The sequence below is a fragment of the Mytilus trossulus genome, chromosome 6 (assembly GCF_036588685.1).
Source record: "Mytilus trossulus isolate FHL-02 chromosome 6, PNRI_Mtr1.1.1.hap1, whole genome shotgun sequence".
In the NCBI taxonomy this organism is placed as follows: domain Eukaryota; kingdom Metazoa; phylum Mollusca; class Bivalvia; order Mytilida; family Mytilidae; genus Mytilus; species Mytilus trossulus.
In genome coordinates this window covers 9579972-9604361 of record NC_086378.1, presented here as the reverse complement: position 1 = coordinate 9604361, position 24390 = coordinate 9579972, and the positions used below count along the sequence as shown (strand labels likewise).

General features: G+C 31.0%; 2 protein-coding genes across 2 annotated transcripts in view; one reads left to right on the top strand and one right to left on the bottom strand.

Annotated features, from left to right (window-relative positions):
* Nucleotides 1-16036: 16036 nt before the first annotated feature.
* On the bottom strand, nt 16037-20698 carry LOC134720753 (magnesium-dependent phosphatase 1-like). Its single transcript, XM_063583238.1, has 6 exons — nt 20612-20698; nt 18929-18989; nt 17841-17951; nt 17364-17471; nt 16888-16973; nt 16037-16214 (listed from the first exon to the last, which is right to left on the bottom strand). Exons 1-6 carry the CDS (start codon nt 20646-20648, stop codon nt 16129-16131), a joined length of 489 nt encoding a protein of 162 aa, XP_063439308.1. The 5' UTR covers nt 20649-20698; the 3' UTR covers nt 16037-16128.
* A 24-nt stretch (nt 20699-20722) lies between these two features.
* LOC134720742 (ankyrin and armadillo repeat-containing protein-like) overlaps nt 20723-24390 on the top strand; it is a 31007-nt gene continuing 27339 nt past the window's right edge. Inside the window, exon 1 of the mRNA XM_063583212.1 lies at nt 20723-20866. The gene's annotated coding sequence lies outside the window, so the exon portion shown is untranslated. The remainder of the gene's footprint in view (nt 20867-24390) is intronic.

The following is a 24390-nucleotide window of genomic DNA, read 5'->3' as shown; positions in this document are numbered from 1 at the left end:
ATATTGATGAGGATTATCCCGATAGTATGCCTGTTAAAACTAACCCAAACAGCATTTATGACAATTTATTAGATGATATTTCCGTTTCCGAAAACACGAGCAACTCGGACAATATTTTATTTGTTCAAAATAACAAAGCTCTGTCTCGCCAGAAGTGCACCAAGAAATTACCGGCCAGGTCAAAATATCAAAAATTTATTAACTTTTGTGAAGTAAAGAGAACCAAAGTAAATTGTCCACCTCCGCGACATATTTAAACATTTTCTTTTCTTTATTTAGTGGATTGTATTTATTTCAGCATCTAATCAGGAGAATATTGTAAAAACAACATAACCTTCATTTATTTGGCTTCTACGATTTTTTATCAACTCGTTAGATTTATCTCATGAGTACGTGCGCATACAACTTTATCAGCTGTTAATATACATATATTGACAAGTTACTATTTGTCTGTGAGATTTATCTCATGACTATTTAATAAAGTAGCTATGTACAACCGTAACATTTCTCGAAATTTTGAACATTGACTCATAATATTAATAATTCGTCAAGGATCTGTGTGATATTGTTAGTGCCGTCTGTATTTTATTCTACCGCAAACTTATTTGTGAGATTTATCTCATAGTAAGATTTCCGGCAAATTGCAACTTCTGCTAAAGATGAACCATAGAGGCAAAAGAAAAGACTAATATGAACATTTATTGCTTGTTTCTCTATTATATTTTGTATAACTATGCATTTGTGTTTTTGATATATCATTCCGGCATCACTTACATTTGTATTACCTAAATATGATTATTGAAATATCGTATTTTGTATTGATTATTGATAACACGAATAATATTGTTTGATTGATTAACATGTTTTTGTTTTGTATTGAAGCTTTTATTAGACTTTAAGGGCAGTTAGCCTGAATTACTTTTGAAAGGCAAATTCATTGACATTAGAACATGTAGCTAGAAGATTTACTTGTTGTTTTTCACCCTCCGTTTTGAATTTAGAATTATGACTATCGTATTTGTATGTATAATTTTATAAGTTCGAAAGTTGCAAGGATTAGTTAAAGACTTAATCGAATTGTCAAAACTTTATAAAGGAAACTACACTTTATTTTATGAAATGAACATTGGTTTTTTTCTGTAGTGCTGACTGTTAATGAAATAAGTTTAATAACCCCAAAACATGGAAATTGGAAGAGCAAGGCATAGATAACCAAATGAGATTGTATGAATATCTGTCAGTGACTTTTATATGTTAATCACAAATAACCTGAGTAGTATTGCTGCGAATAGTATGGTTCACGAGAAATTCAGAGTGCATGAGAGTAGTATGAGCACTGAGTATGAGCTGGTCTTGTATTGTATTTTTGCGTGAGACTCTTTGAAAGTGTGCATATTTTATCACGTTTAGCATTTATCTACAAAATAAGAGTAAGGACTCTGGTGATTTCATAGCATTTTATATCATATGATATTTAACTGTCACGTTTATGACGAGCAAGATATTTTTATACATGTAGTACTCCGCAATGTGTTACAAGATGCTTATTCCACCAAGTTATCCATACCAGTTACTTGTTCGTTAAGATATATATATTGAAAGATCGAGAATTTTGAATATTTTGAAAGTTAGAAAGATCGTATTGTAATATTGATCATGTATTTTTATTTGATTGTGAATCTGAATTCCATATATGCAAAAATTCATTGGGAATTTTCTTTCTGCCGGGGGATGTTATATATTTAGATATATATGTTTTATATATGTGTAATTCAGTTTTATATGTTTTACGGAATTGTACAAGTGAAGTCCGGAAACGCCTTTTTGTTTTACACTCTCTTTTATTAAATGTCGTCAACGTAAGACGTGTTTTTATTGCTTGAGCTAGTCCCAACCCAAAATCTATAATTACGACGAGGCGATATCGTTACACCAATAATGTTTTAATTTTTGTCAATTTTTGCGTTTGCGTTGGTTTTTTACTAAATTCATCAGAAAAGTAATTTTTAAATACACGGCCGACACTTGGCTATAAACTGAGAGATTGGTCGGTTAATTTATATTAAGTATGCGGCTATATCAGCGGTTGGTCTGTTAATTGGGTTGGCTAAACGTCTGTTAAGAGTAAAACGCACAATTTAATGTTAAACTATATCAAATATTCAGTTTTTTTGGCATTTACATTACATTACATTATTTTGTTAAACCAATCATGGGCCCTTGTCAGGCAAGATACAAAAACATCATTATACAATGATTATATAAACATTAGTGAAATACACAATAAGTAATACACAATAATAAATTGATAATATGAGCAATGTAGGATATAATTATAGTAAGAGACATTGAGTGTAATGAGGCCGATTTAATATTAAAGGATATGATATTGAGTTTATTAATACGGAAACAAAAAAGGTAAAAAATAGAACCGGGAATATAGTATCTCATTCTGCAGTAGTTCTCCTCATGACCAGTGCACAGCAGTGAGGAACTTTTACATCACAACAATGCAAAGGTCATCAAGGGGAGATCCTTCCGAACTATCTACAGATACATGAGATTACTCCAATAGTGTTTATCCTCATGACTAATGCACAGCAGCAAGGGTTGACATTGCTACTGGGCAATATTCACCAAAGAACTCACTATGGAGAACATATAAAGTTCAAATTACAAGTATTACAGGGCGATAAATCCCATTAAAACTTTTCATATTTCTTAATGAACATGCATAATTGTGATAATAAATTCTCATTTTCATTATTCATTAACCATATCAGTTTTTGGTTAGGGTCAAGATGTTTAAAATTCTTAGAGCAATTATTTATCATTGTTATCATGTCTTTCCTTTGGTCTTATAAGAATCAAATCAAAAAAAGAAAAGTGTCTGACAATATGATATCTATCATAGAACATTTTCCACCTTTAAAAACATTTCATAGTCTGCGCAGTTTTCAGTAAAAGTAAAAATATGTAATATTTATGATTACACGCATAGCATTTTTTTTTTAATAAAAGGTAAAACAAACAATTTTAGATATCATTTAAAAGACACACAATACTACTTTGGTTCTTAAATATAAATTTACATTAGCAAATATTTCATAATTATAATATAACGTGAGTAATACCACGTTTTAGTGAAAATTATGGGAATAAAGTCTGTTTTGAAATTGTGTCAGTTAAGAGTTATTTAGCCACGAAAATATTTTTGCTACCTTTATATTTTCCCGTTGAAAAAGTTGAGAATGAGATGTTCTTTAGTAAAAAAAATTGATAATACGGCGCAACACTATCCTTCCAGTAAAACCATTTTTATCTTGACTTTCTTCGCATTTTATTGAAGAGTGTGTCACTTCAATATAGCGAGATCTGGGTTGGCCTCTGGAATATATTATGCATTAATTTATTATTAGCGATTTCAATCAGCCTTAATTTTTGTGTCTGCTAAAAGTAGCATGTTCTCAAATCCGACTGAACGTGTCTTTCTAATACAACACAGGGTATAAATAACGTGTTATCGTTCTCATATTCTCATATGCACATGATATTTGTCACTGGACGTTTAACCCTAATTCGTCAGCATCATCCAATTGGTTCTTTTCTTCTATTACTTACTCATCTGTTGTTTACAAATCATTCTAAAGAAGTAAATGGAAATGAGCGAATGCAGCTACATTTGGTTGTATTAAGTTTTAATTCTTTTTATTCCGTTTAGTTCCTTTTCTACGTATGTGCAGAGGAGAACAGTAAGGCGAACTGCAGTTGTCCACATATAAACTTCAAGCATTTATCACCAATATGAGTACATCGAAATCCGTTACTGTTTCACTGACAACCAGGGGGTTTCATGTCTTTATTCTTAAACAATTATTGGTTTTATTTCTCTCATTTTTAGGCATAGCAATGCATCACTCTCTACTGTCCTTTTCGTTTATTTATATTATGCATCTCCATCCAGATTCTCGTGTATACCATGAGAGTCCGGATTGCCGGGGGTGTTGTTTATTTCAGTATTCTTTAAATTGTTATGTTACTTTTCTCTACATTTTATTTATCTTACTCGTTATTCTTTCTCTATTCTTTATATTTAGGCATCCCAATATATTTTGCTTACTGATGTTTAGTTACATTACGACGTTAGTCTCCGATTTATATACTGGTTACCAATGTCGATGACAAATTGGTGTCATTCATGACAATTAAACAGAATCCACATGATATATGCGACCATTTTCGAATAAATCAATTTTACTTTAATTTAACACTTTTTGAAACCATTTTTATCAATTCTCAATATCCATTGCTTAAATTTTTAATTGTGTATGTGCTTTGTTTCCGTATTTTTTATATTCCACTGCTCATGTTTTGTTTCCTTATATATTTTATGTTCCATTGCTCAAGTGTTGTTTCCGTATATATGTTACAGTGAATTTGTATAATCAGTGATTAAGTAGAATCCCTGAAATTTTCAGGGATTATGTAGAATCACTGGCTAGTTTAGTGATTATGTAAAATCCCTGAAATTTTCAGAGATTATGTATAATCACTAGAAAAAACGTCAGGGATTCTACATAATAACTGAAATGAAGAAGTCGTTGTATTTATAAAGAAAGTTAATAAAAATAAAATAATTTATTCTATAAAATCACATAAAAACATCAGAATAAAGTATCTAAAATTGTAACAATATATCAAAATGATAAACCCATTTTTGTTTTAAAGTTAGGAATGTTAAACACAATATATTAAAATAATATGCTTCACATCTATTTTTACCACAATATCCACATTTTAAAAATCCTTTTCCTACAAATATCGAATCAGATTTTAACAACATGCCTAAGAGAAATAAAAAGTTCAGTAAAAACATACGAAGGTACCCCCCCCCCCCCCCCCCCCAAAAAAATGGGAATTTGCAACCTTGAACTGGTTCGAGCAAGAAAGATACCATTGTTTTGTGGTCAGGCAATATCCCTGTTTATACCTTTTTTTTTTTAGGAATTGCCATTATGGGTTTCCCTTTTCATTTTTATCCTGTCGAACTGCTATGAGAATATGCAAGCTTCCTCTTAAAGTTTGTTCTATTTGTCAATCCCAAGTTCTGCCTGTTTTTTTTTTTACATTTAGATGCCTATGTTCTCACAGTTTGAATTTCTTGCAAATTGTTCTTTGAACAAAAACAAACACACAAAACAGTTGTTCCATAATCTACTTCACCATTTGCTTTACATGTATCACAAATAACATGCTTGTGGATTTACAAATAGAGCATGAATATCCATTTGACGATGGCTTTTCATAAACAAACAATACACGTAATGCTATCGTTATAAAGGGAAGGATAATATTTTTAATTTTTGAGTCTTCAACTATATCTCGAAACCTTGTGTTGGTTATATCTTTTAGATCATCCTCTGTGTTTAAAAGCATAATTATTTCATCTGGCAACGAAAATGAAAGAAACTTAAATTTATAATTTGTCTATATTAATTTTGTTTATTAAAAAAGGACCATTAAGTTATTCATAATCTCTGAAATCATATTAGGGAATTTGTAGAATAATTATTAAAATGTTCAGTGATTATGTAAAATCACTGGTCATTTTCAGGGATTATATATAATTACTAATGATTTTAGTGATTCTACATATTCCCTGAAAAATCAGGGATTCTACATAATTCCTGATTATACAAATTCACTGTAACAGATATATATATATATTAGCCGCTCGTCTTGAGCCTACCAAATTAACACACCATAAAGTAATAAAATTATACTTTTATTGTCATTCATATCTCTTAACAGACCAATTAACAGACCGGGTTTTATACATCCGACCCATCTACAGACCAGATTTTAAATTAAGATTGATTTATGTCACCAAAATACAGATTTTCGTGTCGATTTTTCACACAACGGTATCAATTTGCTTAAGACACATAATGCCTGTCTTTTTTCGATGTTCAAAATATTGCATGCAAATAAATTCAAGTGACATTTTGTGTACATTGTGTGTGTGTAAAATGTGTATAAATGTATTGAGTAACTTGCCTTTTCATTTAATATATCGTCCATTGAAGCTAGAAAAATAATAATTACACCACTGGATTCAGTACATTGAATAGTTACTAACTATCAGATGACAGTTGTATGTTGTGCTATTTTAGATTGCAAGATATTGTATAGAGTCTTAAATAAAAATCAGTTTTACATGTCTTTAAATTCCTTTACCTAGGAATATGTGCATCGCATGGTGTTGTCCAAATTCATGATCTTCCATAATGTCGAAGGTATTTTTTTAACCTTTTTCATACCATTCAATACTCATTTGGGACCACCCCCAAATTTTTTTCTGGATCCGCCACTGCATGGTTAGTTAGACCAGAGACATATATACACATGTGTATATATGTCTCTGGTTAGACATACACATTTTTTTTTGATAAACATATATTTTAAAGGTTATACAATGAAACATGCTGAGTTTTCAATGATTTTCTCGAGAGCACCTGATAAACAGACTTAAGCCAACCCGATTAACAGACTAACCGCCGATATAGCCGCATACTCAATATATATTAACCGACCAATCTCTCGGTTAGCCGGGCGTCGGCCGTGAAATAGAAACTAAAATGACCAACAAGGTTTAATTTACAAACTAGAGGTTCTGTGCCTGTGTCGCTCACCTTGGTCTATGTGAATACAAAACAAAGGACACAGATGGATTCAAGACAAAATTGTGTTTTGGTGATGGTGATGTGTTTGTAGATCTTACTTTACTGAACATTCTTGCTGCTTACAATTATCTCTATCTATAATGAACTTCGCCCAGTAATAACAGTGGAAAATGATAGTAAAAAATTTACAAATTTTATGAAAATTGTTAAAATTTGGCTATATAGGGCAATAACTCCTTAGGGGGTCAATTGACCATTTTGTCATATTGACTTATTTTTAGGTCTTACTTTGATGTACATTATTGCAGTTTACAGTTTATCTCTATCTATAAAAATATTCAAAATAATAACCAAAAAAAGTCAAAATTTCCTAAAAATGGCAGCCATCTAACAACTGTTACCCGATTGGTCTGAAAATTTCAGGGCAGATAGATATTGACCTGATTATAACCATAATGATTGTGGGCAAGTTTGGTTTAATTTGGCCCAGCAGTTTCAGAGGAGAAGATTTTTGTAAAAAGATTACTAAGATTGACGAAAAATGGTTAAAAATTAACTATAAAGGGCAATAACTCCTTCAGGGGTCAAATGACCATATTGGTCACGTTGAATTATTTGTAAATCTTAAATTACTTTGCTGAACATTAATTATTGCTTTTTACAGTTTATCTCTATACCTATAATAATATTCAAGATAATGACCATATCAGCAAAAATACACCTTCTAAATGCTTTGGTTTTTGAGATATAAGCCAAAAACTGCATTTTACCCCTATGTTCTATTTTTAGACAAAGCGGCCATCTTGGTTAGTTGGCCGGGTCACCGGACACATTTTTATTAAACTAGATACCCCAATGATGATTGTGAGTCGTGACCAAGTCTGGTGTAATTTTGCCAAGTAGTTTAAGAGGAGAAGATTTTTATAAAAGTTTACGACGACGGGAGACGACGCCGGACGCCAAGTGATGAGATTTGCTCACTTGGCCCTTCGGACCAAGTGAGCTAAAAATGAACATATTTCAATTTGTGTATTTTGAAAAAAAGAAACTGCTTGTTCAATTGAAAGAAACGATTTTGTTTGCTTCACTTCTGCAACAAATATGAAGAAAATTGGATTCAAACTTTAAAAACTAGAGGCTCTCAAGAGCCCGTGTCGCTCACCTTGGTGCATATTAAACAATGGACATAGATACATTCATGACATAATTGTGTTTTGGTGATCGTGATGTGTTTGTAGAAATTACTTTACTGAACATTCTTGTTGCTACAACTATCTCTATCTATAATGAACTTGGCCCAGTTATTAGTAACAGTGGAAAATATTTTCTAAAAATTTACAAAAATTTACAAAATTTAAGAAAATTGTTAGAAAATTACTATAAAGGGCAATAACTCCTTAAGGGGTCAATTGACAATTTTGGTCATGTTGATTTATTTGTAGATCTTACTTTGCCGAACATTATTGCTGTTTACAGTTTATCTCTATAATAATATTCAACAAAAAACTGCAAAATTTCCTTAAAATGACTAATTATTGGGCAGCAAGCCAACAAAGGTTTGTCTGTTTTGTCTAAAAATTGCAGGGCAGACAGATCTTAACCTGATTTTCAATTTAACCCTGTCAGATTTGCTCTAAATGCTTTGGTTTCAGAGTTATAAGCCAAAAATCTACATTTTCCCCCTATGTTCTATAATTATCCATGGCTGCCATCTTGGTTGGTTGGCAGGATCACGCCACACATTTTTTAAACAAGATACCCCAATGATGACTGTGGCCAAGTTTGCTTAAATTAGGCCTGGTAGTTTCAGAGAAGAAGATTTTTTAAAAGAATACTAAAATTTTAGAAAAATGGTTAAAAATTGACTATAAAGAGCAATAACTCCTTAATGGGTCACAATTTTGGTCATGTTGATTAATTTGTAGATCTTACTTTGCTGAACATTATTGCTGTTTACAGTTGATCTCTATCTAAAATATTATTTAAGATAATAACCAAAAACTGCAAAATTTCCTTAAAATTTCTTATTTGGGGGCAGCAACGCAACAACGGGTTGTCCAAGTTGTCTGAAAATTTCAGGGCAGATAGATCGTGATCTAATTAACAATTTGAGCACACGTCAGAATTGCTCTGAACGCTTTGGTTTCAGAGTTATAAGCCAAAATCTACATTTTACCCCTATGTTCTATTTTAGCCATGGCTGCCATCTTGGTTGGTTGGCAGGGTCACAACACACATTTTTAGCTCACCTGGCCCATAGGGCCAAGTGAGCTTTTCTAATCAATTGGCGTCCGGCGTCCGGCGTTAGTTGTTTCAAAAATCTTCTCCTCTGAAACTACTGGGCCAAATCAAACCAAACTTGGCCACAATCATCATTGGGGTATCTAGTTTAAAAAATATGTGGCGTGACCTGTTCAACCAACCAAGATGGCCGCCACGGCTAAAAATAGAACATAGGGGTAAAATACAGTTTTTGGCTTATAACTAAAAAAGCAAAGCATTAAGAGCAAATCTGACATGGGGTAAAAATGTTTATCAGGTCAAGATCTATCTGCCCTGAAATTTTCAGATGAATCAGTCAATCGGTTGTTGGGTTGCTGCCCCTTAATTGATCATTTTGAGGAAATTATGCTGTTTTTTGTTATTATCTTGAATATTATTATAGACAGAGAGAAACTGTAAACAGCAATAATGTTCAGCAAAGTAAGATTTACAAATAAGTCAACATGACCAAAATGGTCAGTTGACCCGTTTAGGAGTTATTGCCCTTTATAGTCAATGTTTAACCATTTTTCGTAAATTAAAGTAATCTTTTACAAAAATCTTCTCCCCTGAAACCACTGGGCCAAATTAATCCAAACTTGGCCACAATCATCTTTGGTGTATCTAGTTTAAAAAAGTGTGGCGTGACCTGGTCAACTAACCAAGATGGCCGCCACGGCTAAAAATAGAACATAGGGGTAAAATGCAGTTTTTGGCTTATAACTCAAAAACCGAAACCATTTTGAAGAAATCTGACATGGGATAAAATGTTTATCAGGCCAAGATCTATCTGCCCTGAAATTTTCAGTTGAATCAGTCAACCCGTTGTTGGGTTGCTGCCCCTGAATTGGTAATTTTGAGGAAATTTTGCTGCTTTTGGTTATTATCTTGAATATTATTATAGATAGAGATAAACTGTAAACATCATTATAATGTTCAGCAAAGTTAGATTTACAAATAAGTCAACATGACCGAAATGGTCAGTTGACCCCTTTACGTGTTATTGCCCTTTATAGTCAATTTTTAACAATTTTTCATAAATCTAAGTAATCTTATACAAAATCTACACTGAAACTACTATCTTTGGGGTATTTAGTTTGAAAAATGTGTCCGATGACCTGGCCATTCAACCAAGATGGCCGCCACGGCTAAAAATAGAACATAGGGGTAAAATGTAGTTTTTGGCTTATAACTATGAAACCAAAGCATTTAGAGCTTGGAGAACTGGTTGTTGGGTTGCTGCCCTCCAATTGGTAATTTTTAAAGAAATTTTGCTGTTTTTGGTTATCTTGAATACTATTATAGATAGCGATAAACTGTAAACAGCAATAATGTTCAGCAAAGTAAGATCTACAAATAAGTCAACATGACCTAAATGGTCAATTGAACCCTTAAGGTTTTATAGTCAATTTTTAACAATTTTCATTAATTTGGTTAATTTATGTAAATTTTTACCAAATATAGTTCTCTGTTACTAATGGGCAAAGTTCTTTATAGATATAATTGTAAGAAGCAAAATCGTTCAGTAAAGTAAGAACTTCTAACACATCACCATCACCAAAATACAATTTTGTCATGAATCCATTTGTGTCCTTTGTTTAATATGCACATAGACCAAGGTGAGCGACACAGGCTCTTTAGAGCCTCTAGTTTAAACTAGATACCCCAATGATGATTGTGGCAAAGTTTGGTTAAATTTGGCGCAGTAGTTTCAGAGGAGAAGATTTTTTTTTTAAAGTTTACAGACGACGGACGCCAATTGATGAGAAAAGCTCACTTGACCTTTTAGGTGATCAGGTGAGCTAAAACAATCCACACGCTCTACCACTTTTCCATAATAGATGATGGTATCTTAGCCCTGTTGAGGCCCGGAGCTGGCATGTCAGTAACTACAGTCTGCTTATAGATATTGGCAATTGAATTTATCATTGTCATTTTGCTTTATAGTTTCTTTTGTTACCTATTCTGACATCGGGCTCGGAGTTCTTTGAAACTGAGCTTTGTGCGTATTGCTGTGTGTTTGTTTATTCTCCATTGGCTAGAGGTATAACAGGGGGATTGAGACTTTCCAAAACTTGTTTAACCTCGCCGCATTTTTCGCCTGTCCCTAGCCAGCAGCATCACTGGCCTTTGTAAGTCTTGTATGGTTTTATTAGTCCATTTATAAGATAAGATAAGATAATTTTTATTAACCAATCATGGTGCCCAAAATTTGAGCTATACAATCAAATGAATGAATTAAAAAATAAAGCACAGAAAATGATTAGAATGATTAAAGTACATTTAGACAACAACAAAAAACAAAAAACAAAAAAACACATGAATACACATTTACACTAATTAACCTGATATAAACCAAGTTATTGACAAAACATAGTTGTTATGGGTGCCACTGTGTTAATATGTTTCGGAGATTAGTGTGACGTCCGATTGCACTGATCTAGTGTGCACCTTTATGTTAAGGAGCCAGCTGATGGCTGTGTTGAGGACCTATTGGTGGCCTTGGACTGTTTTCTGCTCTGTGGTCGGTTTGTAGTCTCTTTGAAGCATTTCCCATTTCCATTCTTAATTTTAACTTGAATAGGACAGGAGCAACATACGAAAAACATGTTGAGTAATCAGTGTTTGTTTGGCACTGGACATGGAGATAATCGTTTTTAGTATAACAACTAAACACGAAATTATTGTGAAACCAATGCTATAGAGGGGAATTCGTTTGATTGTGCAGGATGTCTCATTAAGCATTCTTTCTTAAGGGAGACGTAAAATCTGATGGCTTGTGCTAGAAGAATACCACACACTCTGATATTTGTTTACTGTTATATATGTAGGTGGCATATTGAAAGGAAACACCTTAGTTCCTTTTAATACACCATACCTCCAACTTAAGAGGCAGTCTTAATTACTGATCGTTATCCATGTATCTATTGCAGAACTTATCTTTTTGATTTATTATCCATTTGTTCTCATTCAGCTTTTGTTCAGTGGCAAATATTTCATTTATATGAAGATCAGAATTATATTGCTCAGTGGCAAATATTTCATTAATATAGAGAACAGAATATTTGCCACTGAACCAAAAAAATACTATCATTAAGAAGTCATTCAAATATTTTCGTTTTTACATATTTTTTGTGGATCTTGTCAATAGATATAGGAAGATGTGGTGTGAGTGCCAATGAGACAACTCTCCATCCAAATAACAATTTAAAAATTAAACCATTATAGGTTAAAGTACGGCCTTCAACACGGAGCCTTGGCTCACACCGAACAACAAGCTATAAAGGGCCCCAAAATTACTAGTGTAAAACCATTCAAACGGGAAAACCAACGGTCTAATCTATATAAACAAAACGAGAAACGAGAAACACGTATATATTACATAAACAAATGACAACTACTGTACATCAGATTCCTGACTTAGGACAGGTGCAAACATTTGCAGCGGGATTAAACGTTTTAATGGGCCCAAACCTTCTCCCTTTTTCTGAAACAATAGCATAACATCACAACATATAAAAACATACGATAAAATATCAATTAGCAGACTTAACTCAATCAAAAAACGTTGTCAAGTTGATTATTTCTGCTCCTGTCAGCTTAGATAATAGGCAAAACTATCCATTAGTGGAAATAACTTATATATGGAGTCATTCCTTGGTTTCAGACACTTTTATCAAGCTATTGTTTACTTTTTCCCCTTACAATTTCTACCCATCTATTTTAGTTTTCAAGATAAAAGTCAATAACTGGAAAATTAGTATGATAAAATCGTCCATCCAGGGAAACAACTCCTATCGGATAATTTTGATGGGATAGAAAGGAGGTATATATCTGAGCTCATATCTTAACATTCTGGACATTTTTAAAACTAGATATCATGATATTTCCTAGAATAAATTTACAAATAAAATATTGTAAAATTATCGTATATAACATGTGACATGTAATCCAGAAGGGTTTTGGGACCTCAGTTATAATTTTTCAAGTATTTCTGATCCAGTAATTGTTTACAAGTATTACAGAGTTCTTACTTCTACACTGGTCATCTAGTCTAGTAATTGATGCCATTTTACTGGACTAAACTATTTATTACTGGACATGCCACATGCCTGACAGACTTTGGGAATGACTGTTACACATATCTAGACCACTTGAAATGTATAACTTAAAACAGGCACATAATAAAGAACATAGTGGGGTTCAATTTTTTTTGAGTGTTCAACCCTATCATAACCTGGAGTAGCATAGTATTAGCACAGCATAAGAACAAACAGTAAAAAATTCATAAACAGTCTGAAAAAAGCATGACTAGAAGTATTCATAACGGTATTGCAATATACATGTAGTTATATAAAAATAAGAAGATGAGTTATGATAGCCAAAGAGACAACTATCCATAAGAGACCAAAATGACACAGAAATTAACAAGTACAGGTCACTGCATGGCCTTAAACAATAAGAAAAACCTGTATTGTATAATCAGCTATAAAAGGCTCCAAAATGACAACTGTTAAACAATTCAAACTATGAACAGCCTGATGTATGTACAAAATAATAAACAAACAAAAACATGGCCATAGTACATCTGCACATTTTGCAATGCTGCATGCAGGATAACCTTATGAGTTTTGAATGGAAAGACAGTAAATAAATGAGCTTATTAATTCTGTATTGTTTTCCTCCATCTAAAATTTTGTTCAGTGGCAAATATTTCATTAATATAAAAATCTACTTCTCACTATTTTATCTTTTTTTTTCGATTCATTATTTTTCATGTGATACCAATTTTTGTAGACTTGGTGGATAAATTCAGCAAACATCTATTTAAAATATTTGAAGAATTACATATCTACATAGGCTTACATGAAAATTTTTGCAAAACAACGAAATCAAAGATCCACAAAAATGCAAGTTTTACTGAATCCATGAAAACTCATTACCACAAAAATAAATGATTCCCCAGTATATACTCATGACTTGAGAAATTTCTTCTGGTATACTGTGATCATATATAACCTGTCCTGCATTTTATTATTTTTCTTTTCTTGTCATTTTTAATACTCCTCCCATCATTGATACTTGGTTGTGTCTTTGTTATAGAAACTTCTTGTCAAGAGATGTCAATGTGTGTATTTTCCAGAGATGCTTGTATTAATGTCATCCATGTTTGTTCTAAGGCATGGGGGGGGGGGGGGGGGGGGGAGGATAAGTCCTGATCCGGAAATCCTGAGGTCCCAAATTTAAATAAATTTAAATCCAGACATCAAAGAATTAAAAAAATGCCCAGACCCCGAGAGGATCAATCTCGAAATCCCTAGCTTAAAAACACCTGATCCTGGAGTCCAAATAAAGGTCCTATCCCCCCATCAGCCTTTGCAAATTGAAGAAAATATTGACAAAAAAAAGTTGGCATAAGGCTAGCAGATACAGGTTTCCAATAAACCTATAAAAATAAAAACTTGTCATAAGAATATTAAAATCTGTGAGTTTATTTAGTCTGAAATCAGTATAAAAATGATAATAAATTATGTACTATTTACAGTCATAACAATGTTAAATACATGAAACAAGTTTAAAAATAAAATTATATTATCATATTTTTCATATAAATCAATAAAAATCTAGAAAAAAACATATTCCATCAATGCCTAGGAGGCATAAGCACGTAATTTATACACATCCCTTAAGTCCTTAACCAAATGATTCATTATTATTTGTTGGAAGACCTTTTTTCATTGGTTTTGTTGATACAATTGAACAATGAAATTCATTTTATCACTATGACACATTCACCATTTCTATCTTAATATTATTTCTAAGAAATTTCATTTCTTATGCCATTTTTCCAATGCTTAGGGTAAACTTTGATCCATACAAATGACAAGTATATTGTTTCCTAAAACCAAACATAAAGCTGTGAAGGCTTTTGAAGTGATACAAAACACTATGGCTAAAGCTAATTTAGCTTGTTTAATTTTCATAAAATTTGACAAATTATTAACTTTTACCCTTGACAAAAATATCAAAATTTAGAAAAAAATAAACTCATACTTTATCAGATTTTTTTTATTAAATATATAGAAGTTTAACATAAAAATTTGATAATTTAGAAGCTTAATATTACCTTCAAAATATAATGTGAATAAAAAATTGAACTAATTTTTACAGAGTTATCTCCCTGTAGTGTTATGTACCAACTTAATCATTATCAAGTTTATTGTTAGTTTTGTATCATTTGTTTTCTTTTTACAGTAACATGTCATGTATGTTTGTACACAACATCATCATACTTAAAATTTAAAACTGGAAATCCTGGATATGATTCAAGTTCCAGTCGTATTTGAATTTCACAAGTCTTGGTTTGTATGATGTATCACAAGAAAATAAATAAGAATGAATATACCTTTCAGAATCTAAAGGACTATAGGTAATCATCTTTGTTCATAACACCAAAATAAATATATTACATCATTGGTTGAATTTCCATTGTTTAGAGCGTATTAACATGTTTAAACCAATCACAATGTTTTGGTGTATGTTTTGAAAATATTACCCTGAATGCATTAGGTGCTGAAAAGGCAAATTGCATGGGTAGGAACTGTTTTTAGTTTTGTACACTCAAATTGAGAATGGAAATTGGGAATGACACTGAAAACTTTTTGATATAACATTATTCATGACCAGAAAAATTGTTTTGCTCCAAATGGAATAAAAAGGTTAAGTACAATTATATTTTGAGACAATTTGCTAACTTCATATAGGATTCTTTTTATTTATAAATTTTTGGAATGAACACTGTAATTTAGATAAAGTTAAGATGTACAAATAAAATTTAAATGCTCATTTATAATTATTTAATAATAAGAAAACAAAACGTCTACAGCAAAAAAAAAAGAAACACTGGGATTGAATATCTACTCAAAGATAAATAAAGATAGATTATTTTATTAATTGTTTTTAAAATCATAGTCGTAAACTACAATTCTAATAAATTAATAAATATTGAAGTCATGTAATCACTTTCTTATTATACATAACTTGTCACTTTTTTCCTGAGTCTCACTAAATCCATTTTTCCTTGGAATTTATTGGTATTTGATAATCCCAATATCAAATGATGCAAACAGCAAAATGCTTAATTCAGCGGTCTTTAATCATTACTAAATCCATTAAGACTATGTCAACATTTCTTCGTGGCAAAGGCAGCAAGTCCTTCATCTACAACAGATCTTGATACTCCATTATCGGCATGGATACAGGTAACACCTAGAAACACAACAATTCCAAAGTCAAATGCTACTTAAAATAATCCAGGGTTTTTTAAATCTCAAATATGTTTACTATTGTGTACATTAATCCATGGTCTAAATTCTGGTTATTTTTCACCAAAAATTACATTTCTGCAGTTTTAGTAAAAATGACATCATTAGAGCTTTTTTTGGGGTCTTTTTACAGGTTAAATGTGGGTTTTCTTTAAAAAGAAAAAAAAGATTAAAATTTCTGAGTACTACTTCAGTGATGTAAATATTAAATTTTAAAAGAATTTTCCTTATGAAAAATTTTCTCCAATGAAAGTATTTCATTCAGTTTTAATTTGAACAAAAGATCCACATAACCACTCAACAATCACAAGCCTGTCATCACTGTTGTTTTGAGTAAGAACATCTCCTTGTTGCAGGTGCCTTCATCTCTTATTATCCTAATTGACCAGGATTGTTAGGTGAGGTATTCTTTCTAGGTACTTTATTTGACTTCTATGATTTCGCCAATACTACTAACAGTGACATTAAACACCAACGATTAATCAAATCTTTCAAACAATTTAATGGGACCATTTGCATTATGGTATGAGCACTCACTTTCAAGTCTTATTGACTTGGACACAAAAATGTTTCCAAACCCTATGAAACGAATAATATATATTTGCATTGGTATTTACCTAGTGATCCCACATCTTTTATGTTTCTGTATTCATCATCAAAAAATAACATTTCAGTATATGGTAAACCACTCTGTTCATGAAATCTGGAAAAAAACATCCATAATATAATAAAACTGTGAACATCTTTAATAAATTTTAGGCCTTGCAAAATTAGGTAAAATTAGTTTTTTTCCAAAACATATTCAGTGACAAAAACGTTTAAGTTTCACTCTATATATTATCTGTTTTCAAATAAATAAAGAACTATGCTTTTTTTGCTGAAATAGAAATACCCAATCTTGCATATACATGTACGATCTGAGTTAATGGTGGTGTCGATTTCACATTATTGTGTAGGGACCAGCTAAATATATAGATATAAGAAAATGTGGTATGAGCGCCAATGAGACAACTCTTCATCCAAGTCATAATTCGTAAAAGAAAACAATTATAGGTCAAAGTACGGCTTCAAAAATATAGATACAATAACTTACTTCTTAAAATGATTGAGTTTACATCCTGGATATATTTCACTATAATTGAAATACTTTTCCCATTTAAATAACTTGACTAATTCTTTTGCTTCTTCAATGGATGATGTCCTGAAAGTAAAACAAGATGTACATAATACTACATACAATATTCAGACAGATGTCTTAAATAAATTAACTTTTTTAATTTCATTTTCCTATAAAGGTTGTGTTTTTTTCTTAATCATGTACAACTGTATTAGCCACAGAAAATTATGTGTTAACTGCTGGTGAATCTCTGTATATTTTCAAGTGATAAAGGATTAATTGCAGTATTATGCGTGCCCAAATTTTACATTTCTTGCTATTCAGAAATAACATAGACATGGGTGTTTATGATATCTATTCTTAAACAATTAACAGATCTGCCTAGCAGCCAATTTCTATTTAAAGATCTTTAAAGAATCTTTGAATACCGTAGACTATTTAAACCTTAAATACCTTGATGCAATACCTAGCTGAAATCCCTGTTGATTCAAGTCCTGAAGAATTTTTGGTACATCTTCAAAATATTTTACATGTGTTCCAGATCTGTCATACACTTTTCCATCACTAAATAAAAATAAATATATAATTTCTGAAAATGGTCTTTGATGGGCTTCTATAGCTCAAATAGCACAGATAATTGTCTCAAAATACTTTTTTTTTCATTTTAACATTTTCTGAGACAATTGCCTGTGGTATCTATGCATTATAATTTATATACTGTAAACCAACTTATTTTCGCAGATATTTTATTTCGCGTTTTACCATTTCTTTACCACTTCGCGACTATTTAATTTCTCGATTATCTGATTTACTTGATAAGGTTTATTAAGGAAAGATCAAACATTGACATATTCGCTACGATTTATATTCGCGTTATTTTTCTTCTCGCGAAAGTCGCGAAAATAAATCGCTCGCGAAAATAAGTTGGTTTACAGTATAAGCAATTAAAATACCAGCAAAAAGTAGATCAAACTGAGTGCAGCACAGGCCTCTGATACAGTAGTTAAACTTCTTTGTCAGACCACAAAGCTAATAGTTAAACAAAAAAACTTCTTGAAGTAAAAACTGACACTTTGAACCCTCTCCTATTGTAATCTAAAACAAATACAATGTATGCAAATTTCAAAATAATCTTAATTCTTTTAAAAGTGTTACCAAAAACACCTTGACTAAAATTAATTTGGATCATTTTCAAAATTTTCATTAATTTTGACAAAATATTTTCTTTGACCTTTCCACAAAAATTAAAAAAAACCTAAAAAAAACCAAACTGCACACTTTATTGGAAAATAAACCTTAGATATATAGCAGTTCAACCTTGAATAACTATTACAAAGAAGCTTTATATTAGAACGTTAGCAAAAAGTTCAGTTAATTTTTACAGAGTTATCTCCCTGTAGTGTTATGTACAGCCTAATGATTTATACTAGAATACAATAATAAACATGTTTCTTAATTTGCTGTATATTTATAATCAACATATATATCCAAGAAGCAATATATTCTCAAAGGCAAGTGTGTCATGGTGTATAAATAATTACCTGTTCATTTTAAAAGGAGGATCTACATGTGTATCAACCCAAAAAGGCCATAGTGTATAATCTGAAAAACAAGTCAGATAATATAACAAAGGGGGAAATTGTTGTTCCCCTCCACCCCCTATGTTTCTAATTTCATAAAGAATAAAGAAAACAAACCAAATTTCAAGCAATAATCAGCTAGACTAAATTGAATACAAAGAAAAAGCACTTATAAATAACGTTCACTTCAAGCAGGTAGTTTTTTCTGTATCAATATTTATATCATAATCCAATGTTTTACCTATATTGTTTAAACCATGAATTATTTAAATCTCTTTAAATTTCAAATTCTTGAAAATTGATAAGAAACAAATTTTTAAAACAAATCAAACTAAAGAGGGTTAGCCATGCGTGCATGGCTAAAGCGGGTTAGTGAGTTCATATTGAATTATCAGTGAAAGTAAAATTAACTTAAACCATGCACCCATATATTAATTTTTTCCTGTTACAATCACGCATTGGAATTTACTTAAATCAAATGGGTTGCTTTCCTCTGCACTCAGTATCTTAAGGGCATGCGAAACAGTTTTGATCCTGTATTTACAAGTTGATGAAAATTAGCATATAGGCTATTTTTTACATGATTAAATCAAATTTTTCCTAAAAATACTGATAATTCAATAGGAATACATAACTTTTTTGTTTTAAAAGATAAACACGATCTGCTTTTTGTTAAATTATTTGTAATTTATGTGTTTTATAAATATTGCACAAATTTGTACTTTTTATTTTTACCAAGGATTTGTATATTTAGATCTAACTATACAAATCCTTGTTTTTACAAATAACTCAAATTAATCAAATGATCATGATTGTAGGAAAAAAACTTCATTTTTTGCTGTATATTAATCAAATTTTAAAAAATTCTACTATATACGTTTACATGAAAATTGGCAAACATAATCTTCTTACGTAATCAAACCAAATGCCATTTTAAAAAAGAGGGTTGTTGAACTCGTTTTTAAGTTAAATCAGTTTGAATGATAAAAATCAGCCGAAAACTGCATCTTTTCCCAATAATTGTATATGTAAATCACTGTTTGACTTTGCGAAAATAACAATTTACATAAGCAACGGCATTACCTCCCCTGTATGCCCTTAAAAGAACATTTGACACCTATAGTTCTCTCCAATATTAAGGAACAAGGATAACCGTAGAAGTTATATATATATATGTTAATAGTTTAAACCAATCTTTCATTTAGGTGTCTTTTTTTGATACTATTCCTTTACTAAAATATTCATGACTGATGGAATACCATAAGAAGAACTATTTTATGTATTCTACAGTATATTTAATACAGTTTAAAAGTTCAATTAAAAATTTAAAACAAAAAAGAAGAAGTGTTAAAATGGATATCTTTCACTATATAATTATTTGCTTATAAATAAATCAAACTTTCCCCTCCCTTTTTCCAATAAAAATAAATAAAAAAAAAGATTATAAAATATTTGTTGCCGTTTTGACCAGGTGTCGAACCGACTAGATGTCGAATTGACCTCAATTCAACTTGTAAATTTTAAAATGTTCCTTTCCACTTTATTTTATCGACATCTCTCTGTGAAAGGTATCACACAATATCAGTGTTGTTGTCTTTTCGAAGATGACTTATAAGAATTCATCAACCAATTTAACTCTATTACCTAAATCAAAAACTATCAACTTCGGCGAATGTCCCATTTTTTGGCCTTTCGGACAATAAATTATTTTCGAGTTGTCGCCCTTATTCAATTAGTATTTCCGATTAACAAGTGCGCGCTTAGCAACCAATCGTATTGCAGTATTTTCTAGCACACGAAGCATGCAAGTAAAATGAATACTACACACCTACAGTGAATTATCATTTAAATTGTGGTGTTTGTCACACTTTGGAATGGATACATTACTTTCAATAAACGGTAAGGAGAAACAGAGTGTAAATAAACTTCAAACAAATAAGACTGTTAGAAATAATCAAAATAATTAAGCCTTGAAGGATACAATCTCAAGATGCATGTTTTAATTGGGACATTGTCATTGCACCAAGCATCTTCTATTTATATAAACAAATATTCTTTAACTCTCTGCTTTTAGAACCCTAGTGAAGCACAAAGAGAACTTTACTCAGGCTTGTCACAATAAAAATATTGACAACAATGGATATCTTCCAATTTACAAAATGTAATGAATGCAATGTCCAGTGGCAAATACATGTATTTTATGCATATTCAGGCAAAAAGAACAAATTTAGGATTTTCACAATAGATAGGTTCTGAAAGAAAGAATGGAAAATATGGATAGGACAGACATTTGCCTGATAACAGGTCACGATTCTATCATAGAGTTTAAGCAAGGTTCATTAACTTGTAATAAGCTCTGCACTCCCTGTGCAACAGATTTAATGTACACATTTCAACTGGTAGCCTATTTAAACCTCTATCTCATCTGTTTTTCATATAATTTATAGTTCTGTGTTGATTATTAGGTAACGATCAGTTACATGTACAAAATGTACTGTAAATTCAGAAGTTATTGCATGCTATTGTTATTGCGATTTTGTCATTTTAGAATGAATTTTTACAGTACTTATCGAGATAAACATGTTTTATACATTTAAATACAAATGTACAATTCATAAATTAATGCAAATTTAAATTTTTGCAATTAAAAACCCTGTCACATTTTTTGCAATGATAAAAATGTAGCAGTAATTTCTGAATTTACAGTAACTCTGATAAATAACAAATTCACATTCATGACTTTCTGATTCAGTCTTATTTTAGATCTGAAGTTTGAAGTTAACTGAAATGAGAAACTATTGAACGAATGCATACATTCATTTGTATATATGCTGAACTTGGTCTAGTCCTATAATATAAGACTCTGGAGGTTCATATCATTTACATTCAATGTTTTTATGGGGTTCAACATTGATAGTAAAAAAAAAATATCCGATAAAAACGTTGAATGTAAATGATATGAACCTCCAGAGTCTTATATTATAGGACTATACATTTATGAAGATTTTGATATGAATATAAAGGATTTTCTTTTACAAGAAAGTTCACATACACTTGTTTTATAGTAAAACTTAGCCATTTAAGTAATTAAACATATTAACTCTTTTCTTTAAAATTAAAATTCACAATCAACGTTCGCACTAAAGCAAGTCCATGAGTCCTAAACTCATCAAAATCTGTCTGGAATCACCTTTTTCATAACTGGTGAGTCAACAGATTCATCAATATTGAAATATTTTGTACATGTATATTAAACTCAACATGGTTAAACACAAATATCATCATTTTAAAGCAAAAGTTTAAAAGTAATCTGAATTTAATGTCATTCCATTGCTCTGTTAGGCCATGGAGACTTAAATATTACATTATATTGCAATGAAATATCTTCTCCTTGCTGTTGAGCTCACCATGGCCAAAAATGACATATTTCTCGCTACATTGAAGACCTGTTGGTGACCTTCTGCTGTTGTGTTTTTTATTTTGGTCGGGTTGTTGTCTCTTTGACACATTCCCCATTTCCATTCTCAATTTTATTTATATGACTTTATGTAGTTACATGTAACTTTATATATACTTTACCGAAACCAAAGGGAAAAGAAAATGGCCTTTCCATTTAATTTGGGAGTTTATATTTTTTATTTGAAGCTATGTAATAAATATTTATTTAAATAAAAAAAAACAAGCTCACAAGGTTTTTTTTCATGCATTAATTGAAAAGATGGAGGAAAAATGGTCAATAATTAAACAGGTTTTTGGAACAAACACATATGTGAATTCAAGGATTTGTCTACCGTCACATACAAATGTATGTATTATCGTGAAGAACAAAGGACATTTCCAGTATAATTCTTTTGAATTTCAAAGATTATATCACACAGGGTTTAAAATCAATTGTAAAACTGTATGGTATTTAAAAAGCAGCTGATTATTGTTCTAATGAATATGTACATGTTCAGAATTATACTTATTTAAAGCTTTGTTTAGATTTCTTCTTAACTAATATGTATATATCCCTTTGAAAGATTTATAACAAGGTGAATTGAAGATACATGTATGTTAAGTCTTTTCTCAAATATGATTTAATAAAGGTTCAAATTGTTCATCAAAATTGTGGGAATAAGAAGAAGAAAAAAGTTAGAATTTTGAAATGTTCACTCGAGTTTAAGGTAAACATTTTGAGAAAATGATTTCAAAAGGTCCATGGTTAATGTTTTGACAAAACACTTTACCGGTAGAATAAAGAGTAGTCCTATAACATAAACCTTCATACATGTAGGTTCATATCATTTGTGTTCAAGGTTTTTTATTGAAATTTTTTGTTATATCAATGCTTAACCACGAAAAATATCCAATAAAAAATGTGGATAGCCAAGGATATGAACCTACAAAGGCTTATGTTATACATGTATATTGGAATAGATTCAAGAGATGCATTTAAACAAGGTATAAACCATGCAAAAATATATTATATCAACATACTTCGAGCCCCCTGCTCAGTAAGGTCCACTTGTTCAACCACTGTTTCATAATATTGCATCCAATCTAAACTATGAAACTTCTGAATTGTATTCAGCCAAACTTATTTAATATTCTTACATGTACATGCATTCCTCTGTTATTTGTTAATTTTGTTTCTCTCATCAGATAAAATACAAAGAGTTTGGGGAAAAGGAATAGTTGACATCTATGGGTAAACTATCTTAAGCTTTGATAACTTAGATGATTAAGAATTATAGCATAAACATTGGCTGATCCAGGGGGGGTGTCCAGGAATTGGAACCCCCTTTTTTTGGGGGACGATCAATGCATTTAAATGGGAGCATATAGTTGGAACCCCCCCTTTTTTTGGGACGATCAATGCATTTGAATGGGAGCATATAGTTGGGGCCCCTTTTTACTCTGAGTTGGGAACCACACTTTTTAAATAGCTGGATCTGCTGCGTCTGATAAACTCCTAAAAAAAATATTTATTTTAAGCTACTAACAAATTTAATGAGCTTTATACAGATATTCTGATGATTATCATTTATTTATAATGTATAATGACTTTGAACTCTTGAAACAGAAACCTTATTATGTTAAACATTTAGTTCAAATTGTCTGACCACGGTGTTCTAAAAGATATTTACTGATCATGACATATTAATGAGAAAATCTGGAATTTTGCAAGGGGAGATAATTTTTGTAATAAATAATATGTTTGATCCAGCTGGATGAAATAGGGGTAAATTCAGTAAAAAATCTCCCATTGACTTTAATGCTAATCTATGTGTGGAAATAAATTTATACCTGATTTACCTTTAGAAATTAATATCTTTCATATATCATTCATGAAAGTACAAATGTAGCTATCTTTTGCAACATTAAAAACATAGGGTCATGCGGCATTTTTGGGCATTCACATGGCCTTGTTTACAAACAAT